This window comes from Neolamprologus multifasciatus, chromosome 22, assembly GCF_963576455.1.
Source record: "Neolamprologus multifasciatus chromosome 22, fNeoMul1.2, whole genome shotgun sequence".
Classification (NCBI taxonomy): Eukaryota; Metazoa; Chordata; class Actinopteri; order Cichliformes; family Cichlidae; genus Neolamprologus; species Neolamprologus multifasciatus.
The window spans coordinates 4,557,428-4,580,921 of record NC_140459.1 but is presented as its reverse complement, the minus strand read 5'-3'; the positions used below and the strand labels follow the sequence as shown (position 1 = coordinate 4,580,921).

The 23,494-nt window shown below is 42.1% G+C and overlaps 1 protein-coding gene and 1 pseudogene across 2 annotated transcripts in view; one reads left to right on the top strand and one right to left on the bottom strand.

Annotated features, from left to right (window-relative positions):
* The window catches only part of LOC146492689 (uncharacterized), a 246,327-nt gene that overhangs the window by 202,705 nt on the left and 20,128 nt on the right, over positions 1–23,494 (top strand). For both annotated transcript variants that reach the window (XM_085148350.1, XM_085148351.1), the window contains exons 15-18: positions 391–460; positions 1,106–1,223; positions 19,629–19,690; positions 21,185–21,355. In XM_085148350.1, coding sequence (XP_085004476.1) covers positions 391–460; positions 1,106–1,223; positions 19,629–19,690; positions 21,185–21,355 — 421 coding nt within the window. The remainder of the gene's footprint in view (positions 1–390; positions 461–1,105; positions 1,224–19,628; positions 19,691–21,184; positions 21,356–23,494) is intronic.
* On the bottom strand, positions 16,516–17,676 carry LOC146492690 (uncharacterized; annotated as a pseudogene).

Below are 23,494 nucleotides of genomic sequence, written 5' to 3'. Positions count from 1 at the left end.
TGCATTTTTTGTGAGTAGCTGCTGTCAGAAATTACAACAACTGTTGGATTTTTTCCTTCTGAGCAAAAGTGAATTTCACATCCTTTGCTTAAATTACCCCCTCTCCTGTCGCTGCATTCAATTATGCTCTATTCAAGCTATTGTAGGAGGAGAATTGGCATCTCTTCCTCCATTTATGAATGTTTCACTGTGTGATTGTTGAAAGTTGGTGAAAAGCTGTGTTTGGAAAGAGCCGTCTGTTTGCTGATGTCTTTGTAGAGACATTGTCTCACTGCTGGTTTGTCCATCACATCTTGTCGTTTTGTTCTCTAGTTGCTTTTGTCATTTAGATCCAGGTCAGTGATTTCCATTGCTTTGTTGTAATTTTCCTCCTTCATTTCTCCCCTGCAGAAAACTAGATGCCTTCATTTATGATGCTGCAGTGTTGAACTACATGGCCAGGAAGGACGAGGGCTGCAAGGTAGGAAATGCATCTGTGCGCGGTGATTTCACACCTCTGCACGGTGACACTTTCGTGCATACGGGCAACCGTTGCTCAAGTTTCTTTGTCCTGTTACCGTGTGCAAAAAACCAAAACAAAAAACACAACAAGCATGCTAAATGAGCACTTGTACAAGATGTACATCTGCATTAAATAAATCAAACACACCCAATGCATTTATATTTCCCCTTGCGGCCTGTAGCTGGTTAATATTGTCATTTCTGGTTGGCGCTGGTGTTGATTTATTTATAAGTTTGTATTTGATACGGCTCCCACAGCAAGAATGAAAATCCTTGCTGGTGATCATTTATAATAAGGTCTGTGGGAGGCCGGAGCTCCCAGCAGCCTCATACAACAGCCACTGCTGCAGTAATTATTACAACTGATGTGGATCTATATTAATTCCTCCACTGAAACAATATCCCGCACTCTGGGATGTCGATATTAGACCTCAGCCAACTGAATTTATGTGACCGTGACAGTACACAAAGAAATTACAGCTAAAATTAAACTAATTTATCTTTTTCTCATTGCCATCTGCGTCTTCATATCTGGCTCTGTGTGAATTAATGTGTTTGTGTGTATACGTGGATTTATGGACCTTTATGTGTTTAATTCAAAAAGGTTATGACCATCGGCTCTGGTAAGGTGTTCGCCACTACGGGTTACGGTATTGCACTGCACAAGAATTCCCGCTGGAAACGCCCACTGGACCTGGCTCTGCTGCAGTTAGTTGGAGATGGTAAGTTGAAAAAGGGACCAGAAAGCAACACGTAAGACGCGCTAGCAGGAAGGACGAAGGAGAGAACAAGAAGCGCATAGTTAACGCTCATCTTACCAACTTGAAAACCCCAATAAGTAATAATAAAAGTTAATTAAGTAATTAATATCATCTAAAAACAAAAAATTTCATAAAGCCAATCACAACCTGGTTGTGTCCTTCGCCTGCTCCGGGGCCTCCTCTTGGCAGGAGGAGCCCAAAACACCTCACCTAGAAGTTGCCCAGGAAGCATCCTCGTCAGATGCTGGTACCACCTCCAGTGGCTCCTTTCAGTGTGGAGGCATAGCGGCGTACCTTTAGCACGTATCGCTAAAGGAGTCCAGACACGCAGTCATCCAGGTCATCGTAGTCAAAGGAGCTTGCAAAGAAAAGCGTCTGGACTTCTTAAAGTTACTTGAAGACGTTTCACCTCTCATCCGAGAAGCTTCTTCAGTTCTAAGGTCAAATGGTGGAGAGTCCCAGATATAAACCTAGTGGGAGTTTCCCCCCACAGAGGGACAAAAGGACCCCATGATGATTCCTGAGGTCAGATGGCCCAGGATGTGAGTGGGCGTTAAGGCGTCTGGGGAGGGAACTCAAAACTGGATTATAGATGGCAGACAGTTGGTGTCGTAAACCACCGCCTCTGTTCAAAGATGGTCGCTCACAGTGGACATAGATGCTTCTTTCACTCCTCTTTCAAACCATCTGTCCTCTCTGTCCAAAATGTGAACATTGGCATAATGTACTGCACTGTAATGCTGTACAGTGCAGCGAGGAATGCCCAGACTTCTACATTGGAGAGACCAAACAGCCACTTCACAAGTGCATGGCACAACACAGAAGAGCCACCTCCACAGGACAAGACTCAGCTGTCCATCTGCATCTTAAGGTCAAAGGTCACTCTTTTGAGGATGCCAATGTTCACATTTTGGACAGAGAGCACAGATGGTTTGAAAGAGGAGTGAAAGAAGCATCTATGTCCACTGTGAGCGACCATCTTTGAACAGAGGCGGTGGTTTACGACACCAACTCTCTGCCATCTATAATCCAGTTTTGAGTTCCCTCCCCAGACGCCTTAACGCCCACTCACATCCTGGGCCATCTGACCTCAGGAATCATCAGGGGGTCCTTTTGTCCCTCTGTGGGGGGAAACTCCCACTAGGTTTATATCTGGGACTCTCCACCATTTGACCTTAGACCTGAAGAAGCTTCTCGGATGAGAGGTGAAACGTCTTCAAGCAACTTAAAGAAGTCCAGACGCTTTTCTTTGCAAGCTCCTTTGAATCAGACCGGTAAAGAGTCCACATTTCTGCAGATGCCACTTCAGTATGTTTGTCAATCTCTCCCTCTCACTCATGAACAAACTTAAACTCCTCCACCCGTTTCCAGCTGGGAACCATGGCCTCAGACTTGGAGGAGCTAATTGTCTCCCAGTGCAAGCTGGAAGAAATGACTCAATGAAGTCATGATCTCCAGAACAGAACCTGAAATCTGAGACCATTGAACTGATACCCCCACCCACTGGGTGTGCCTGGACATTCTGTCCATAAATATTTTAAGCAGAATTGATGACAAAGGGACGGCCTGCCTGCCCAGTCTGACTTTTGTCTGCTGATACGAACCAAGCTCTCACTAGGGTTGTTTCAGAAACAGCTTAAAGCGACTGAAGCTAGTCAGACACTTCAGGCACTGATAACACCCAATTTGCCTCATGCTTTGCTCAGGGCATGCTGGCCTGTAACAGGAGGAGGGAGAGTTACTACCTTGCTGTCTATATTTCAGGAGCAAAGGTAATACTTTTGTCAAGTAGGTCTTCCAGCTGAGCATTAGACAGTCACATCAGGAGGTAGAGTTTTCCTGTCTCCTTGGAGAGTCATTGCTGCTCAGACTGGGGCTCGCAATGTAGTATCAGCTCTTTTTATATACAGCATGAGCATCACATGCCCCAGCTCTCTCAGGCGCATTTAATCCAGCCACATTCCCAACATTTGGATTACTTCCAATCTGGGAAATTCCTCATGTATATGATGAATTCAATTCAATTCAATTGAATTTTATTTATATAGCGCCAAATCACAACAAAAGTCGCCTCAAGGCGCTTCATAGATACAGAGAAAAATGAAGGTAATCATTTTTTTAAATGATTGACAGAGTTTTATTATTGTCACGTTATGTTGTATTTTACTTTAATTTTAGACTCATAGAATATATTTATTGAACAGATAGTTTAATTTATTAAAACTGTGTAGGGAGAAGTGGATCCTTCACACCGGGATCCTCTGAGACCCCAAACCATTGTTCCTAAAAAAAAAAAGCTCCAATCAAAGTATAAACAGAAAATAGTAATGTCAAATCATTAGGAACAACGTGACAAAGTCATAAAATATTGAAATGTAAAAAAAGTTTTTGAGAGGTCTGCACAGATGATGGTTAAAGGAGACCGATCACACCTTCTCATGCTAAACAGGGCCAAACTTTTAAATAATGAGGTCAGTGTATCTATATGGTATAAGTAGCTGAAATGGCAGTGAATCAAAATCTACTCTAAACTGTGTTTCAGCCAGTTTTTGTTCTACTCTTGGCTCTGTATGATGCTAGTTCTTACTAAGAGCATGGAGGTCCCAGTCATCTGCTGTTGAAATCTTCTGTTGAGCAGAGCGAACTCATCAGACAACTGCATTAAACATACAGCCTCCTCAAAGCTAAAGAGTGGATATTATATATGTTTACCTAAGAGAAATAAGGATTATGCTGAGCTACATGTCATGCAAAGCTACTCTGTTACCAACACGTTCTCACTCCCAAAGCGTAACATTTCACGCTAGGTGACAAATCGTCAACATATTACGTTTTCGGCTACCCACCACATTCCTAAATGACGACCTCGGAAAAATGAGGAAATACGAGAACCGTATGGACTCAATCTACACATGTTCGCTCTTTTTCTTCAAATCGCTTAGAAACACGCTATTTAACATCATTAAAGTCCTGGTTAAGATCAGGAAAAAGGTTATGGTTAGGGCTAGGGATAAGGTTAGGTTTAGGGCTGGAATACAGGGCTGGAACGTCTATTACCGCGGGAGCGTCATTTCACTGGATTTCAGCCATAACCGGCCGCGTACCATAAGAACGCCGAAGGTCTCCTTTCGCGTTCCTCAGGAACGCCGCGGGACGTGACAAAACGTCGGCATGTTACGCCTCGGGAGTGAGAACGGGCTGGGATTAAACATACAGCCTCCTCAAAGCTAAAGAGTGGATATTATATATGTTTACCTAAGAGAAATAAGGATTATGCTGAGCTACATGTCATGCAAAGCTACTCTGTTACAGCTCAGTTAGCTTAATAAGTTACTTGATCGCCATTGTTGCTCGCCGTTTTCTTTGCACTCCCACCGCATTTCATGTAATCTTACTGCCCAGCAGCAAACAGCACATTCAAAGGAAGAGTCGTCATATGTCAAAAACATTTATCACATTCATGTCTGTGTTCATGACTGCAGTACTGAGGACTATATTAATTTTCCTTTTTAAATGATCCTTTCATTAATGCGTCCTAATTACTGCGCTAATTACTACAGAAGTAACAGGTAATTCTGATTCGCTACTTATGCCGTTTGTCCCTCTTACGCCATAACCGCTCCACAAACCAAGACATGTCAAAACCTTTGATTGAGAATTACTAAGGAATCTGCTCATCAGACCCCAAAATATGGAGTTAGCACCCAAGGTCACCAAGATATGCGCCTCTGTAAACAAAATCACAAACCTTGCAGAATCTAAACATGCTGTTCAAGCTCACTGACGTGGGTCGATTGGGAAGGTGGCAACACTTTTGGTGAAAATGCAGCAAAAACTTACATTTTTATGGTAACAGCAGGTTGACCAGGAGTCCTCTTTATGAAGATTATCCAAGTTTTATACGTTTTAAAAATGGCTGGGTCATGATGTTCAGGAAGAGCTTGTACTGGAGAAAAAGATTTTATTTATTTATTTAGTTATTTTTTTAACTTCTAGTTCTTTAATTCCACTGCAAATGAATAATGATCAAAAAGTTTACACAGGTTTTGATGGTTGAGTGTTATAGGAGGATAAAGTTTAAAGCTGGGGGTGAGGAAGAGAGAAGAGAGGCAAGAGGGATGTGGATGGAGAAAGGTGTGATAGGTGAGGGTCAGTAGATAAATTAAAGAGGTGGTGGTTGTGAGGGAGAGGAAGATCAATAGAGAAGGTCAGAGGGAGGAGGAGCAGAGAGGAAGAGGGAGGGTCGTGTGATCTCTGCTAAAGCTGTCAGATAACACATACGCACACTTGCACACACACATTTCTCTTTTTCTGGTTCATGCACTCAGTAACACTTCCCATATTCTCTGTCTGACCTGATTATACACAAATACACCTACTGCACTCAGACTTCAGACTGACTTCACTCCTCTAAATATTTTACCCTCAAAGTTATTGTTTGGTTTGTTGCATACACATTTTTGCCTGTTTTTGTTCCCATCCTCTGACTTATAGTCTGATAGTAATTTCAGCCTCTTTGCATTTTCTTAGGTCTCTGTTGAATTTCAAGACTTCAGTTTTTGATTGTGTTGCTCGTGATGATGTAAAAAGATCACAGAAACAGGATTTAACCCTTTAAAACCGGTCAGAGCTGCACACTCCGTTTTGCGTAACTATTTTTAAATCCCGGTAGCTCTGCAACCACGTAAGCTAGCGCAATATTTTTTTTGCATATGAAACCGGAGGAGTTGTACTTACATCTTATGCCATCAGCTTGTCCTCGGTCACAGTTTCCTTCCACATATAGCTTTGCAAAAACTGCATAAAAAGCACTTGCAGCAACAAAAACATAATATTCCAGAAACACGCTTTGCTGATCTGATCAGCTGTTCATAACACTTCCTACGTCCATCAGCGCAAACTATCGCATGTCCGCCATGACCTGCCTGAAACTGGAAGTGACGTCATTTTCGCGGAAATGTAGTTTTTTACCATCAGGGCCTCATGAGCCTATACTGGTGTTTTTAAAAGTTATCTTTGACTTTATGACTTTCTGAGTTGTTTCTGGGATGCTTAGGACTCATATTGCACTGCTGGAAATAGTTTATTTTGATGCATATGCTGCTTTTTTGCAAATTTGCACTATAATATTTATTTTCGTTTTTCCTGCAGTGTATAAAAATTGGTGTATTTCAAAAATAAAACTATGAAGACACTCAAAATAAATTTCCTGTGGTGGGAAACTAGTTTGTGCAACTTTTTTGTATTTACAGTTTTGAGGGATACGCCTCTTAAATTTCTCTAACTAGAAATATATGTTAAAAAAACAAAAAACGATTTTCAATTTCTTTGTAGTTTATTGCACTTTCTTGCAATTTATGTAATTACTATGCTCTTAATGCAGACATATTATTAAAATTTAGGCTGTAATGGTTGTATTGATGTATAGCAACTTGAAATGCTCCCAAAAATGGCTCCACAGCATGTAAACATATAATATAAGCTCTGGAGGACTTGGTTCTATGGTAGATCTTAAAGGGTTAAACACAGCTCTTCTCAGACTTTGTTCATGCTGCTATGACGATATCACATTTGGTGATCGTGAACATTTCCAAGAACTCTGGCTATTTATGTGTTAATCACATTTTTATTTACATATTTGTCATTAGTAGCTCAGTAATGGCAAAGCGTCCAAAGAAGATTGATGAGTGGATCCGTTCAGCACAGAAAGAAACAGGAGACAAAAGATCTGAGGAGCAGTGAAGGAGCTCAAAGCGCTCATTGGTACTACAGAGTACATTTAAACAGTGGTAATGTTAACCAGCCTGTTTCTCATTGTTTCAGTCCTGGTCTCTTAGCAGCAGCTGAAATACTGAACACTTGAACCTCTGGGTTGTTTGTTTTAAACAGTCTCCAATAAAGTTACAGCAAATCCTGCAGACGAGTGAACATGATCTGTGGCACCAATTCAACATGATGACACAACAAGAGAAGGTTCATAGAATTTTGTGGATTACAGCCAAAGGAAAACATGAGATAAATCTACATTTCCAGCTGTATTTGAACATCCATCCATCTTCCACTTATCCAAGTGCAGGGTTCAGGGAGGCAGCAGTCTATTTCAGCAGCTCGCTGTCTTGTCAGAGGTCAGGAGGTACGGTGAGGAAGAGCCTGGACAGGTCACCAGTCTGTCGCAGTCACATTTGAACTTTCAAACTTTCCAAGTGTGACAAAATAAGAAACACGTACTAAATAAGTAGATACCCAGCTTTGGTCTTTTCTGATCATTTCTGGCAGCACAGGTCGTTTTTATGAAAGCGTTTGTCAAGTTTCTGCTGTGCCTATTTCTAACCAAATGAAATGTTCTGTTATTTTTCCTGTATGTGTCAGCACTGATTCTGGATACTAATGTATTAAAACTGCATTTGAACTATGAGAAAAAAGAATATCAGGGATGAATTTGTACCCAATGAACTACAAAGACTACAACATTCATTCAGATGAATTCTGGTGTTAGATATTTGTAGACTATGTTTCAAAAACATAGTTTAATATACTTTATAGAACCTGTAGGCTGTTGTCAGCTGGGCCAAAGACTTCCTGTTCAATGCACGAAGGAATTCAGTTATGCATTTAAAATTTTACAAGCCTTAATTTTAAATACCGAAGAGAGAAGGAGTGGATGCAGGTCTGGAGTCTGTGTGTGAGAGTCGAGAGGGACACAGCAGGAAGATCCTGACAGCCTGGTGGACGAAGCTGGATGGAAATTAGCTCCTAAACATTGTCAGATCCTGCCTGGATCTATGCAGTTATGATGTAACAAAAAATTGCTTAAAGTTATTCAGTAAATGTCAGTATATTAATTAAACCATGTGACAATAATAATAATAATAATAATGATACATTTTATTTGAAAGCGCCTTTCAAAACACTCAAGGTCGCTGTACACAGTAGAATAAAAGCAACATAAAAGCAAGAAGTTGACAGAATCATAAAAGCATAAGACATAAACAAATAAAATAGGAGAGTGGAAAGGTTGTGTGGGATAAGCTATTTTGAACAAGTGGGTTTTGAGTTTGGACTTAAAGAGAGAGAAGGAAGAGATGTTTCTTAAATCAGGAGGTCGGGAATTCCAGAGTCGTGGAGCAGAGCAGCGGAAAGCCCGGCTCCCCGTGGTTGCAAGACGGGGGGAAGGGACGGAGAGTGAAAGGGAAGAAGAAGATCTGACACAACGAGATGGGGCGGTGATCTTAACCAGGTCAGAGAGATATGGAGGAGAGATGATGAATAGCCTTAAATGTGCACAAGAGTATTTTGAAATTGATGCGATATTTGACCAATGAAGCTGCTGCAGGACAGGAGTGATGTGGTGGGCAGAAGGGGTCCTGGTGATGATACGAGCAGCAGAGTTCTGGACGCGTTGGAGCTTGTGGGTGGATTTTTGAGTAAGACCAAAAAGAAGGGAATTACAATAATCAATCCAGGAAGTAACAAGGCTGTGGACAAGAATGGCAGCGGCATGTGGGGGGAGAAAAGGACGGAGACGATTAATGTTGCGCAATTGAAAATATGCAGACCGAGTGACATTGTTAATGTGTGAATTGAAAGATAGAGTACTGTCGAGGATGACACCCGAACTTTTCACAGAGGAAGAAATGAAGACCGGTGAGTTATCGATAGCAATAGAGAAACTGTTGGTTCTGGATGTTGATTTAGTGCCGACCAAGAGGAGCTCAGATTTATTACTATGCCAATATAAAAGCCACTGACAAACAGGAACGTTGGAAAAGTCACAAAGACGATTAGCACACACATATCTGACAACAAAAGACATAAAATAAAATAATACTATCCTTTAAAAACCAACGCCACACACAGTCTTACTGGCTGTCCTTTCTCATCCCAAAAATATTTGATATATTTATATACAAATATCCGATTACATGGCTTATAAGTCTTATTTATGGTGATAAATAACTTACAGTGGCTTTTAAATTCTGGCATCTGCAAAGCTGACATATGATTGGTTCCTATAGTATTTTATAGTGAAATGCTAGAAAAGCCAAATTGAGCAGATGTCATTAAAATGCATCAGCCTTTAGGTGAAGTTGGTTCCTCCTGATCTGAACAGATAAGCGAGAGTAGAAGAAGTAGATAAAAATCTGAAAAGCGCACCTGCATAAATAGGTAACATGTCTGTGAAGGTTCTCAGTCATCCAGGTCATCGTAGTCAAGGAGCTTGCAAAGAAAAGCGTCTGGACTTCTTTAAGTTACTTGAAGACGTTTCACCTCTCATCCGAGAAGCTTCTTCAGTTCTAAGGTCAAATGGTGGAGAGTCCCAGATATAACCCTAGTGGGAGTGTCCCCCCACAGAGGGACAAAAGGACCCCCTGATGATCCTCTAATCGCCTGAGCCAAGGTGTGGAACTGGGTGTGGGTCCCAATCAGCCAGAGTTTCGGGTGATTTCATTGTGAAAACTGGCCCCACCTTATCATGCGAATTCCTGAGGTCAGATGGCCCAGGGTGTGAGTGGGCGTTAAGGCGTCTGGGAAGGGATCTCAAAACTGGATTATAGATGGCAGAGAGTTGGTGTCGTAAACCACCGCCTCTGTTCAAAGATGGTCGCTCACAGTGGACATCGATGGCTTCTTTCACTCCTCTTTCAAACCATCTGTCCTCTCTGTCCAAAATGTGAACATTGGCATCCTCGAAAGAGTGTATAAATAGGTAACGCTGTTATTTATCCAGGGCTGTGACTAACATCCTCGTTCTGTGTAATAATCCCAATTTGATTAAAAAACAATAATTGTGTGAACAGCACTAGAGGACCTGCTCAAACTGCATTTCACATATTTGGCTAATTGTGATAATTGCGCTCTTTAAAACCTCAACACCGAGCTACAGCAGTTTCATAACCAACCCCAAACACATGACATGAATTCATTACGCACTGCACAAGCAGCGTGGCCCTTTAAGAGTCCTATAAGGTTTCCTAGCAATGCATCTCTTTGTTAGAGTGCTGTCGTTTCCTTTCTTAGCACATGACTGGTCAGTCACCAAATTGCCTACTCTGGGGAGCAATTTAGCCTCTTCGCAATTAGAGAGAGCGAGAGGCAGGTGGAAAATGCCTCAGTGGCAGCGGTGACAGCAGCTCCCAGGGGAAGACAACACTGGAGGCTGATGGTATGTGATACAAAATTCAAACAGAGATGTGTGAGTTTGTCCTTAAAATGAGATGTCTGGCTGTTTGGTTGGACGACAACCACGACTGCAAAGCTGTCGATGTAGAAGAAATAGAAGAAATTATTTTAAACTTTTTAACATCCATCCATCCATTCGCTTCCGCTGGAGGGGACGCTGGAGCCTATCCCAGCTGTCATAGGGCGAGAGGCGGGGTACACCCTGGACAGGTCGCCAGTCTGTCGCAGGGCCAACACACAGGGACAGACACTGTCCCTGTGTGTTAACACTTTTTAACATATTATTAAAAAGTTCAAGTTTCTTCTACTTTTGTTGTTTGTTTCCAGCTTCTGAGAGGGTTTTAGTTCCCATTTGGTACCAATGTAGCATTGAGAAGTCATGTTTGATCAGGCTTTGGTTACATGCAGGTAAGCTAAAATCTCAACAAAATCTAAACAATTTTGTTATTTAACACCTTTTTAAAAACTTTATGTGCATTTCTAAATAACAACTGTACACAGAACAGGAAGTCTTAGCCTTAGACCCTTGTTGCAGCTCTGAAATACTGACTGATCAGTTCCCTCATAAATCTTCGTTGTGGGAACACGGGCAATTTCCCTACGAGTCTTGTAAACATTCTTGAACTAGCCTTCCTCGATTCAACCATTTATCTATTTCCCGATAAAGAATCGTGTCTTCTTTTAGCTACCATCTGTTATAGCAGCTACCACCTGTTGAACTCTGATTTTGTCGCGCTGCTGACCCTCATTTGCTAAAGTATAAAGAGGAAAATTCAAAGGACAGCAGATGCACAGCAATACTTTTGATAAAAGAAAACTGTTTGAAGATGAGGCATCTGTGTGTCGGGTCCCACGTGGCTGCACTGTATTTCCAAGAAATAAACTTTCTTCAAAGCGATGCCGAAAAGGACAGAGATCCAGGAATGCGCACTGTTACAAATGCTGATGTTGCACCTGAGCTCAAATCCCACAGTAGCATGCATCCAAGGTTCGCCTCCATTCCACTTCCCCTTTGTGTCACTCACAGTGATTCATGCTGACTGAGCAAAGCCAATAAGAACAGCTCGCACACAAAAGAATGATAACAGGATGTGAATATGAACAGCTTTTGGCACTAAGGGTGGAACAAAGTAGAGCGACACAGCTCACCCTGGGGAAATTGATTTCATTTTTTCTTTTTTTGTGTGTAAATGGCTTTGAGTCTTCAGAGACCCAGATGTTGATTTTCATTTTATAGATTCGGAACAGAGCCACAGATTTTTCTCTGAACCTGCAATTTTGTTTATAATCTTTTGTTTACTTTGCACAGACGAACCAAAGCTGCAGATTGTTTGTGATCAGCATTTAAACATAAATGAATTAATGAACAAAGCACTAAAAATGGCAGAAAATGAATCATAATCCCTGAAACAATAGATTTTTATCTGTATAGGATTTCACCATCTTAAGCTCAGCAAAGACATTTGACGCTGCTTTTTCCAGCGTACACTTTCACGTATACATGCAGAAAGTCTGAGCCGTGCAGCTGATTAATATGATCTTCCTTCTATTATAAAATATTCAGTTATAATTATTTTAGCAAGCGAAATTCAGTCCTCTCACAGAAGTAAATTTGATATCTATAAAAGTCAAGTTTATCTGACTGCTGGACAAGATATGTACACTTAGCATCTTTAGGGGGGAAAAGGATCGGTCTAAGACAGCGGTCCCCAACCCCCGGGCCTCGGACCGATACCGGTCCGTGAGTCGTTTGGTACCGGGCCGCGAGAGTTGAGACTCAGGTGTGAAATGTATAGTTTTCAGGGTTTTTATCGGTTTTCAGCGTTATTTTGTTATCGTTTTTATCGTTAACTCGGTTTTCCTGGGTCTTTTCATGTTTGTTATGAATAAATCTTCTTTTTTTCTTTTCTTTTTTTACTAGTTTTATTTATTATGCATTTATCCGCGACACCTTAAAGGCCGGTCCATGAAAATATTGTCGGGCATAAACCGGTCCGTGGCGCAAAAAAGGTTGGGGACCGCTGGTCTAAGAGATCAATTAGACTTGACGACCTCCTCCACCCGATTCCCATCACTCTCGCCCAAAAAAACAGCCTTTGCCTCTCCATGTCCCAGTTCTTATTTGTACTTTTACATTTTGGCTGATGTCTGAACAAAGCAATTTCTTTCTGTGATGGAGGAACTGTATCTCCTATAATTTACTTCTGTCACTCACACGAAGCAGTTACAGTAACTTCAAACGATTTGCTTTTTTCCCAGCACAGTTCTCTTTCGGTTATTTATATGCTAAATATTGCTGCTGTCCACAGTGTTACAAATAAAACTTAATCCAATCCAAATATTACACATATGACAGTAAATGTGATCCAAAATTGAAGAGACCAGGCCAAACGAACTATATGATCAAGCAGACTTGTTAACAAAAAAACAAAAACAAAAAACACTTGACTTCCTCTTTTAAGAATTTCCAATATGCCCAAATCTGACTTGGAAAAACTGGCTTTTAATCAGTATTGTATAAGGGAAATGATCCCATGTTGGTGATTAAAGCTCTTTTTGTGAAGAATGGACGCCATGAGCTGCATTTTTGCAGATCATCTGGTCAGTCAGGGTGCTACTCCCCAGTTTTGGGGATTTTGAATGAAACTTTACACTTTTACTTGAAAAGGTTAGCAAATTATTGTTATTACACTACGGAGCCCCGCAGGGGACATGGGGGAAAAAAAAATTAAAACGGACTTTTGCGAGATCTCGCAAAAGTTTTGCGAGATCTCGCAAAACTAACTCGGGATCTCGCAAAAGTTTTGCGAGATCTCGCAAAACAAACTCGGGATCTCGCAAAAGTTTTGCAAGATCTCGCAAACGTTTTAGCCGCATTCTTCGGACGCTGGCTCGAAGCCGACCGGGAGGTCGAGGTACGATGTGCCGGGAAAGTGGTGTTCCTCCCGGCTGTAGTAGGTCTCGACCTCCCGTTAGCTTCAAGCTAATGGGAAGAATGCGGCTAAAACTTTTGCGAGATCTCGCAAAACTTTTGCGAGATCTCGCAAAAGTTTTAGCCGCATTCTTCCCATTCCCGAAACTTCCCGAGTTTGTTTTGCGAGATCTCGCAAAAGTTTTGCGAGATCCCGAGTTTGTTTTGCGAGATCTCGCAAAACTTTTGCGAGATCCGAGTTTGTTTTGCGAGATCTCGCAAAAGTCCGTCTTAATTTTTTTTTCTCCCATGTCCCCTGCGGGGCTCCGTATTACACAATGACAGCATTAGCATTGATTTGGAAAAAGAAACTGAAAGCCAAACCGATATAGTTTTCCTGGCCTAAACTCATGAAGAAAGGGAAACATTTCTTCACTGGTTTATAAAGAAATGATCAAAACTTATATTTGTGCTTCACCTCTGTGCTTAGGTGTGTTTAAGAGCCAACTAAACGTTATAGAGTGTGTCCATGGTTATGCTATTTATAGTTTTTATGCACACACAAACTTGGAATTGATCAGATACACAGTTTTATTTTTATTTTTATTATTATTTGACTGCTTTAGAAGACATTGTAGGTGAAGTATAAAACTGCCCCAGGTCATAATACAATTTTCTTAATGCTATTTCTGCACAGATTGGATAAAGGGGATATTTATTATGCCCCTGAGAGGATTAAAGAATAAAGGAGCTTAATTCCTCACTGCACACCAACATAAAGCCATTGATGTTATAGAGGCACAGGTTAGAATATTAAGGAATAGCATAAATTGAATTGTTCCCAAATCACAACAAAACTGCCAAAAATCAGCAGAATGAAACACGGATTCGATTTTATGGTCTGTCTTGGTTTGCACGCCTGCTCCTTTCATTTGTTGAGACGATTCTCCATCTTCACTCCGTGGCATTTTCCTCCTCCGCGCAGGTAAAGGAGGAAATTCTGCCCGTCTGTCAGCTCTTTGTAGGGAAGATTTCTCCCAAAGAGCAGCTTTATGCAGCCCCGACTGCCACGATTAACGTATTTACAGGGAGATAAAGGGAGCGAGGGAGAGAGCCGGGCAGAGGGAGAGAAATCAACTGAACATTCATTGAAACTTGATGAATTAGATTATGGGAGCGAGCCATACGCAGGATGAACATGCGTATTAGCCTTTATTGTGAGGATTTGCGCAGGAAGTGGGGTGAGAGGAAGAAGGGTCAATCGAGTTGAGCTCAGTTTAATTCAGCTGTCAGAGAACATTTGAATTCCTCCACGACTGTTGGCGAAGTGAAACGTGGCACACGATCCTTCACGCTGGACTCAGATTTGATGTTTTAGTCAACACGACGGAGACTAATCCATGTGGCAGGGCTTTATGGAAAGGTTTTCAGACAAGGTTAATTAACCCACAGGTCGATTAATATTGTAACAGTGAGGATTGGGAATTGGAACCTCCACATTCCGAGTGTATTTTCAAAACAGTGTGTGTGTGCTAGATTTAAAAGACCTCTGCACCCCGGTCACGCACATCTGTCTGCATGAGTGTGTGTGCATGGGAGGGGAAAGCATGATTTCTTCCCCGCTGCCTCCGTCTTTTTGATTAATGCATTAATAGCCAGCGCTGAGAGTCCCATTACGCTGGAGCTCAAAGTGTGTATCACACGAGTGTGCACGTTTTTGATCGTTTGAATAGGAAGAGTAATGTTTGTGTGCATTTCCCCCTTTCATCTCCCATGTGCTGTCGCATCGCTCTGCCCTCGGTGTAGACACCAGGCCATTTCACAGCCCGCTTCAAAGGGCTCCTGTCTCTTGCAGTCACTGTCTCTAATTCCCAATTTCCCTTTTCGATCTCATAACTTTTGCTGCAAATCTTTTCCTAAATCCTTTAAATCTTTTTCTTGCTCCCTTTCCCTATTTCCTGAGCCTGTTCTTAGTGTTCGTGCACATTTTGCATTCATGTGCTTGCGTATTATAACAGCCGTAGTACAACTTAAGTATACGGGTTTGTTGACTAGTTGTTTGTAAGATGTTCTATAGCATGTCAAATTTACATTGTGGTGATTAAAATCGCTTCTATCCTGCATTACATAAATGTACAGATGTGCTCCAGAGTTTACTTGCACCCATCATGGGTGCGGATTTTCTCTAATCCAACATTATAAACACAGGGTCAAATATATACATGTACATCTCAGCGTTCTTAGTTTTCTTGTGTTGTTTTATTTTGTTCATTATTTCTTTTATGGTTCCTAGGTTGTTCCGTTTCGTTTATTAGATTCCCCCGTGTGTCTCTGCCCTCTGTGTCTCCCTCTGTGTCTGTGTTTATATCGGGGTGTGAGTTCTTGTGCCGTGTTTCCCTTTGTGTTATGTTTTCCATCCTTCCTCAGCGCGTCATGTCCGTGCTCTCCCTCGTCTGCCTCTCCTCCACTCCCACATCATGATTCCCGTTTTATTGCAAAGGTCCCGCGTTTGCATGTTCATTCTGTTCAGTCCAGCCTCCCCTGTCTCATTATGGTTATTCGTGTCAGCTGTGTTTCTCGTGTGTTTTCACTTCCTTGTTATCCCTCTGTGCATTTATCAAATCAGAATCAGAATCAGAATACTTTATTGATCCCTAGGGGAAATTATTTTTCGTTACGGTGCTCCGTTATAAACAAACGTAAACAGAGACAGAATACACTAACTAAGAATAGCACAATATATACAGGCATATATATATATACATAAAAGTCACTATTAATAAATAGCTGACATAGAACATGTGCAAGAAGGGTGTAGCTGTTGCAGTAAACAGTGTGTTAAGTGGAGGAGTCGTACAGGGAGTCACAGGCAGGAATGATTTCCTGTGTCGTTCCGTGGTGCTTTATAGTAATCTCAGTCTCTCACTGAACGAGCTCCTGTGACTGACCAGCATGTCATGGAGTGGGTGGGAGGTGTTATCCAACATTGTCTTTATCTTGGACAGCATCCGCCTCTCCGACACCACCTTGAGGGAGTCCTGCTCCATCCCCACAACATTACTGGCCTTACGAATCAGTTTATCGAGTCTGTTGGCATCTGCGACCCTCAGCCTGCTCCCCCAGCATGCAACAGCATAGAGGATCGCACTGGCCACAACAGACTCATAGAAAATCCTGAGCATGTGAAGAGAGAGGCTGGCACAGTGGTGTGGCTCTGGATTCCAGACTGACTACAGGTGAGGTTGTGGGGGTGTGAGCAGACACTGTGGTGTCGAATCTATTGAAAAACAGATTCAACTCGTTAGCTCTATCCTCACCTCCCTCAGCTCCTCTGCTGTTGGTTGGCCTGAATCCAGTGATGGTCTTCATGCCCCTCCACACCTCTCTCATGCTGTTCTGCTGGAGTTTCCACTCCAGCTTCCTCCTGTAATTGTCCTTAGCCTCTCTGATCTTGTCCTTTAGTAACACCTAGACCTTCCTCACCTCCTCTTTATTGCCCCCTCTGAAAGCCGTCTTCTTGTCGTTGGGGAGGGCTTTGATGTCCTTAGTCACCCACGGCTTGTTATTTGGGTAACAATGAACAGTCTGAGCTGGAACAACGGAGTCGGTGCAGAAAGTTATGTAGTCTGTGATACACTCAGCAAGCCCATTGATGTCCTCGGCGTGAGGCTCACAGTGTTTCCCAGTCGGTCACCTCGAAACAGCCCTGTAGTTCCGCTAAGGCCTCCTCTGACCACCTCCTAACGCTCCTCGTGGTCACAGGTTCCCTCCTCACAATTGACACATAGCGTAGCGTGAGGTGAATCAGGTTATGATCTGACCTACCGAGTGGGGGGAGGGAGGAGGAGCTGTATGCATCCTTGACATTAGCATACAGTAGGTCTAAAATTTTCTCTCCCCTGGTGGGACAGTCCACATATTGTCTGAATGTTAGCAGAGGGAGGAACATAAACAGCCGCCAAGATGGCGTGAGAGAATTCCCTGGGTAAATAATACGGCCTGAGTCCTACAGCACACAGTTCAATGTCCGGGCAACAAATCCTTTCTTTGATTGTTATGTTGGCAGGGTTACACCACCGGTTGTTAACTAAAGCAGCAAGCCCACCTCCTTTCCGCTTACCGCTAGCGATGCTGTCCCTGTCCGCCCGAACAGTGTCGAAGCCTTCCACGGAAGCATTCCCGTCGGGAATGTCCTGCTGCATCCATGATTCAGTGAAACACATCAGGCTACACTCTCGGTATTCCCCCTGACTCCGTACCAGTGCTGAGAGCTCGTCGATTTTATTCGATAACGATCGCACATTTCCATTACGATAGACGGCAGACACGGTTTATACCTCCACCTCGCTTCGTGCCGCCGCTGTCTCACTGTCTCCTTCTTTCTTCTCTTCTGTCCTTGACCTCTGCATCCGCGATGTGTTTTTCTCCAAATCTCAGCTGGTACTTCTGCGGGTCTGGCCAGCGAGCCGGCCGGCATCAGGGCGATCAGCTGATCTCTGGAGTAAACAGTCCGTGCATGTAGGAGATGTGCCGCGGTCCCGTTCCTTGATAAAAGTAACAGTTCCACGGCCACCAGAAGAACAAAAACTCTCTCGATCCACATGATTGAGTGAAAGATAATAAACAGATGAAAATCAAAGAATACGTAAGAAAACAGCTAAACTAAGAGAAAAAGCAGGAGCGACTGTAACAGGCTGCACGCTGGTTGTCGCATGCGCACTGAATTTAGGTCAGCGTCTCCCTGAGTCCTCTGTCGTGTCCTCCCTCATGCTGTGTGTTCCCTTGTGTGCCTCTCAGTGACGTTTAGTTTTTATTTTCCCTGCCTAGTTTAGTTTTGAGGTTATTCCCGTGTGTTGTGAGTCCTGCATTTTGGGTCCAATCTCCTGCCTGCCATACAGCGATTCATGACAGCACCAGCTGTCAAGCATGGAGGTGGTAGCATCATTATCTGGGGCTGTTTTGATATCAGTGGCTCCACAAAGAGAATGGAATAATGATGAAATAATAATAATAATAATGGCTTGGACTTATATAGCACTTTTAAAGGCACCCAAAGCGCTTTACAATTCCACTATTCATTCACTCTCACACTCACACACTGGTAGAAGCAAGCTACAGTTGTAGCCACAGCTGCCCTGGGGCAGACTGACAGAAGCGAGGCTGCCATATCGCGCCATCGGCCCCTCTGGCCAACACCAGTAGGCAGTAGGTGAAGTGTCTTGCCCAAGGACACAACGACCAGGACAGAGAGCCCGGGGATCGAACCGGCGACCTTCCGGTTACAGATACGCTTCCCAACCTTTAAGTTTAAATCAACAGCTAGACTAGACTTGGACAGAGCTGAGTGTTCTAGGAAGACAGGGATCCCAAACACACATCTAAACTGGTTTTGGAATGGGTAAAATGGGCTAACCAAAACCTAGTCTCAACCCTATAGGACTAAGCTTTGAAGTTGGGTAAAGCACATGCTAGGAAACTCTATCAACTCTGCCAAGAAGTGTGCTCAAATAGTCGGAATTATGCCACAAGATTGTAGACGGCTACCAAATACATTTAACCAAATCAAGTGGGGTGTATGTATATATCTGAAGCAATATGTATACCTTTACACCTGTGTGGATTAGAGAAAATCCTAAATAAATTCAAACTTTGTAACCAATCGTTGTTTTCTAAAGTGCTGTATTTCAAAAAGTCCTAAATTACCATGACATCCATGTCCATGGTGTCTATGTAAACATCTGCCCACAGCTGTATATTTATTTCTTTGGTTTGCTAACTCCAATCAGTCTCATCTGTCATTCCTATTTTAACAATATACAAACAAAGCTTCGCTTGCTCCTCTCATTTCTTTCTTCCACGCTATATTTCATCATCTCCTTACTCTATATTTTAGTCGTAACAATACACTCCTCCATTCCTCTCATCTCCTGTCTCTTCGCCTCTTCAGCTTTCCTTCTCTTGCTTCTTTCTTCCCTCGGGGGATCAAACACCTTGCTCTCATAACAAAGGGGTGGTAATCCTCTCTCTATATATTTTTTTCTCTTACTTTCATTTTTTAACACTCTTATTTTTAAATCCTTCTTCCTAATTGTCCTTCTCTCACGATTCTTCTCCTTTCTACTTCTTCACTTCCTACTTTTCTTTTCCCTTTCCCCGTTTTCGTCCCTGCTGTATGTCACTCTTCACTGAACCTTAAACCTCTTGTTTTTCTTGTCTTTTCCCCACATTCCCTTCATTTTAATCTTCTTTTTCTCCCCTTACCCTTTCTCTTCCAGATGAGATTGATATGTTGGAGCGTCTCTGGTTGTCGGGCATCTGCCACAATGATAAGATTGAGGTATGATGTTTTACAACTTTTCTCCATTAACCTGATGAATATATATCCTCTTCAGCTATTTCAAAATGAGCTTCGCGTCAGTCCTTTTCACCAAACACCAAACCAGGGAATCACTGGTGTTTATTTATTTATTGTTGTTTATTTATTCCTCTTGGCAGAAAAGTATGTATGACAAAAATGTCTAAAATCACAGGACTAACTCAATCTCTCATACCTACTAGATGTGACCTCCTAAAGCAGGAGCCTTACCTTATTCAAAAATAGCCATTTCAATATTGTCGCCATGCTCTGCTTTCAGAGTTTCTGCAATCTTTAGTTTGCTTCTGTTCTGATTATGTTCACATGCACATAAATGTGCACTGTCAAAATGGCTTCAAATTGAATTTAATTTGGGGAAACAGGACAGGAAAGTGGTTCAGTTAGTGAGTGAACATTGTGTTGATGTGGAAAGAAAAAATGTCTCCACTGCTCTTCTTGGTTTTACAAGGGTTGAGATCATTTATATGGGATTTTTTCCCCAACATGCCCCAAAATGTTCCTATTCTTATCCCCATCAGTGTGTGGTAGTAAGACCACATTATGTTCCCTCAGTTTACCCCTATTCCGTGCCACATGCTGAGCCTGCCTCTAGATATAGCCCATCACTTCTGCATGGCTTTCTTTCATGCCTCATAATGAGAAAGCAGAACTCAGTGTGGGAAGTTTGACCCTAAGAAATTAAGAATAAAACCATGTTGTGTTTATCTTTTGATGGGCAGATGTGTAGAACTTTTGAGCCCTCAGCCTTAAAAGGCTGATGAGGTATTGTTGCCACCCTACGGGCGGACAGCACGGACATTCGGGAATGAGGCAACGCAGGAGTGTCAAATTGATAGCATAGGTGTATCTGCGAAAAAGCTCGAACAAGTTCGAATCTCAGTGGCCTAAACCAGGGGTGGGCAATCTCAGTCCACTAGGGCCGGTGTCCCTGCAGGTTTTAGATCTCACCTTGGGTCAACACACCTGAATCACACGATTAGTTGGTTACCAGGCCTCTGGACAACCTCAGGACATGTTGAGGAGCTAATTTAGCCATTTAAATCAGCTGTGTTGGTTTGAGGACACATCTAAAACCTGCAGGGACACCGGCCCTTGTGGACTGAGATTGCCCACCCCTGGCCTAAACCCATAGGTCAGAGGTCAAGTTTTCAAAAAAAATCGTATAAATGCAATAACTCAAGAATGCTGCAATTAGGGATTTTCCAATTGATAGCATATAATCTCTAAAAATCTCTGGTGAGTTTGAACCTCAGAGATCAAGGTTTTTTAAAGATTTCGTGAATAACTTGAAAACAAGTTGACGTACTGTAGGGTTTTGAAACCAACACTATAGGCGAGTCTACCAGGAGACTGAGGGGTCGCACTGGCTGTTGTCAGTATTTTTGGTTCTTGTTGGTAATAAATACACTTTCCTGTCCTCCCATAACCTTTCCCCTTTCTGTCCTTGTCTGTCAGGTGATGAGCAGTAAACTGGACATTGACAACATGGCGGGGGTCTTTTATATGCTGCTGGTGGCAATGGGCCTCAGCCTCTTGGTGTTTGCCTGGGAGCATCTGGTGTATTGGAAACTACGGCACTGTGTTAAGCGATCGGGCGGGATGGACTTTCTCCTGGCTCTCAGCAGGGTAAGAGGGAAGACTCATTCAACAACAATAGTAATCAAACTACTGCTATCAGGCACATAAAAACTCTTGGATATTTAAATGTAAAATCATAGAAATTATGTAGAAGTAATAGAACATAGTAAGGATATTTTCTCTAAAGATACTAGTTATTGTGTAATTTCAGTGAATACTTATCATTAATTGACAGATGTGTACCTTACATGCCCAATACAGAGCATTAAGTAAAGTTTGATTGATACACTATGCAAAATAACACAATACTGTGCAGAAGTCTTGAGTCACCCCTTATTGGAAATAAGTGCAGCAATTTATGCAAACATAACTGATAATGTAGCATACAAGTCAAAAACAGTTTTTGTAGCCTAACCACTGAAAATCAGTTTTTATGATTACCCTCATTTTTCCAACACAGCCTGAAACCTTAACCCTTTAAAACCGGTCAGATCTGGCACGCTCCGTTTTGCGTAACTACTTTTAAATCCCGGTAGCTCTGCAACCACGTAAGCTAGCGCAATATTTTTTTTTGCATATGAAACCGGAGGAGTTGTACTTGCATCTTATGCCATCAGCTTGTCCTCGGTCACGGTTTCCTTCCACATATAGCTTTGCAAAAACTGCATAAAAAGCGCTTGCAGCAGCAACACAAACATAATATTCCAGAAACACGCTTTGCCGATCCGATCAGCTGTTCATAACACTTCCTACGTTGGAATAGACGTCAGCGAACTATCGCATGTCCGCCATGACCTGCCCGAAACCGGAAGTGACGTCATTTTCGCGGAAATGTAGTTTTTTACCATCAGGGCCTCATGAGCCTATACTGGTGTTTTTAAAAGTTATGTTTGACTTTATGACTTTCTGTGTGGTTTCTGGGATGCTTAGGACTCATATTGCACTGCTGGAAATAGTTTATTTTGATGCACATGCTGCTTTTTTGCAAATTTGCATTATAATATTTATTTTTTGTTTTTCCTGCAGTATATAAAAAATGGTGTATTTCAAAAATAAAAGAATAATAAATAAATAATAAATAAATTTCCTGTGGTGGGAAACTATTTTGTGCAACTTTTTTGTATTTACAGTTTTGAGGGATAAGCCTCTTAAATGTCTCTAACTAGAAATATATGTTAAAAAAACAAAAACGATTTTCAATTTTTTTGTAGTTTATTGCACTTTTTTGCAATTTATGTAATTACTATGCACTTAATGCAGACATATTATTAAAGTTTAGGCTATAATGGTTGTATTGATGTATAGCAACTTGAAATGCTCCCAAAATTGGCTCTACAACATGTAAAAATATAATATAAGCTCTGGAGGACTTGGTTCTATGGTAGGTCTTAAAGGGTTAAGAAAGCCTTTTCTCCAGGCTTCTTGAAAGACTTTCAAAGCCTTTTCTCCCTTTCTCTGTTAAGATGATCCCACACTGTTTTAATATTAATTTTGAGGTCTGAGTTCTGGAGAGACCAAACTGTGACCGATGGTGTTGTGGTGACTGTGGTGACTGTGTGGTGACTGTGTGCTTTTCTATCCAAGCATGAATCATTGGAAGTGTGTTTGGGATCAATGTCATGCTGTCAAATGAAGCTGAGGGTTTCCAGATACTGTTGCATGGTGGATCAATATCTAACGGTACTTTTTTGGATTTACTGACAAGATCCAAAACCACTGACTGAAATGAAGCTCCAAACCATGACAGAGCCAGTCACTGTTTTTTACAGATGCCTGTAGACACTCACTGTTATACATCCTTAAGTCCCGTGTCAGTCTTAGCTGGATTATTTCTTGAGAAAATAACAGATTCAGTTTAGGCCTTTTGTCTTCTATTTGTCTAGATCAACAGTTTCAAAGAACATACAGCACAGCGTGTCATGATATGCCAAGTTTCAGCTGATAGTTCTTTACGAATCAACTTCTTGGTACAACAATACTATTTTATGCTAAACATAACACTGGCTCATGTTTGAATGATGTGCTTTTTTGTTTGAATGGTTTAGTGTGGGGGCAGGGATAGCTCAGTAGGTAGAGTGGGTGGCCCCATGATCGGAAGGTCGGGGGTTCGACTCCACTGAACGGCTACCCTGAGGTGCCCCTGAGCAAGGTACCGTCCCTACACACTGCTCCCCGGGCGCTGCATTG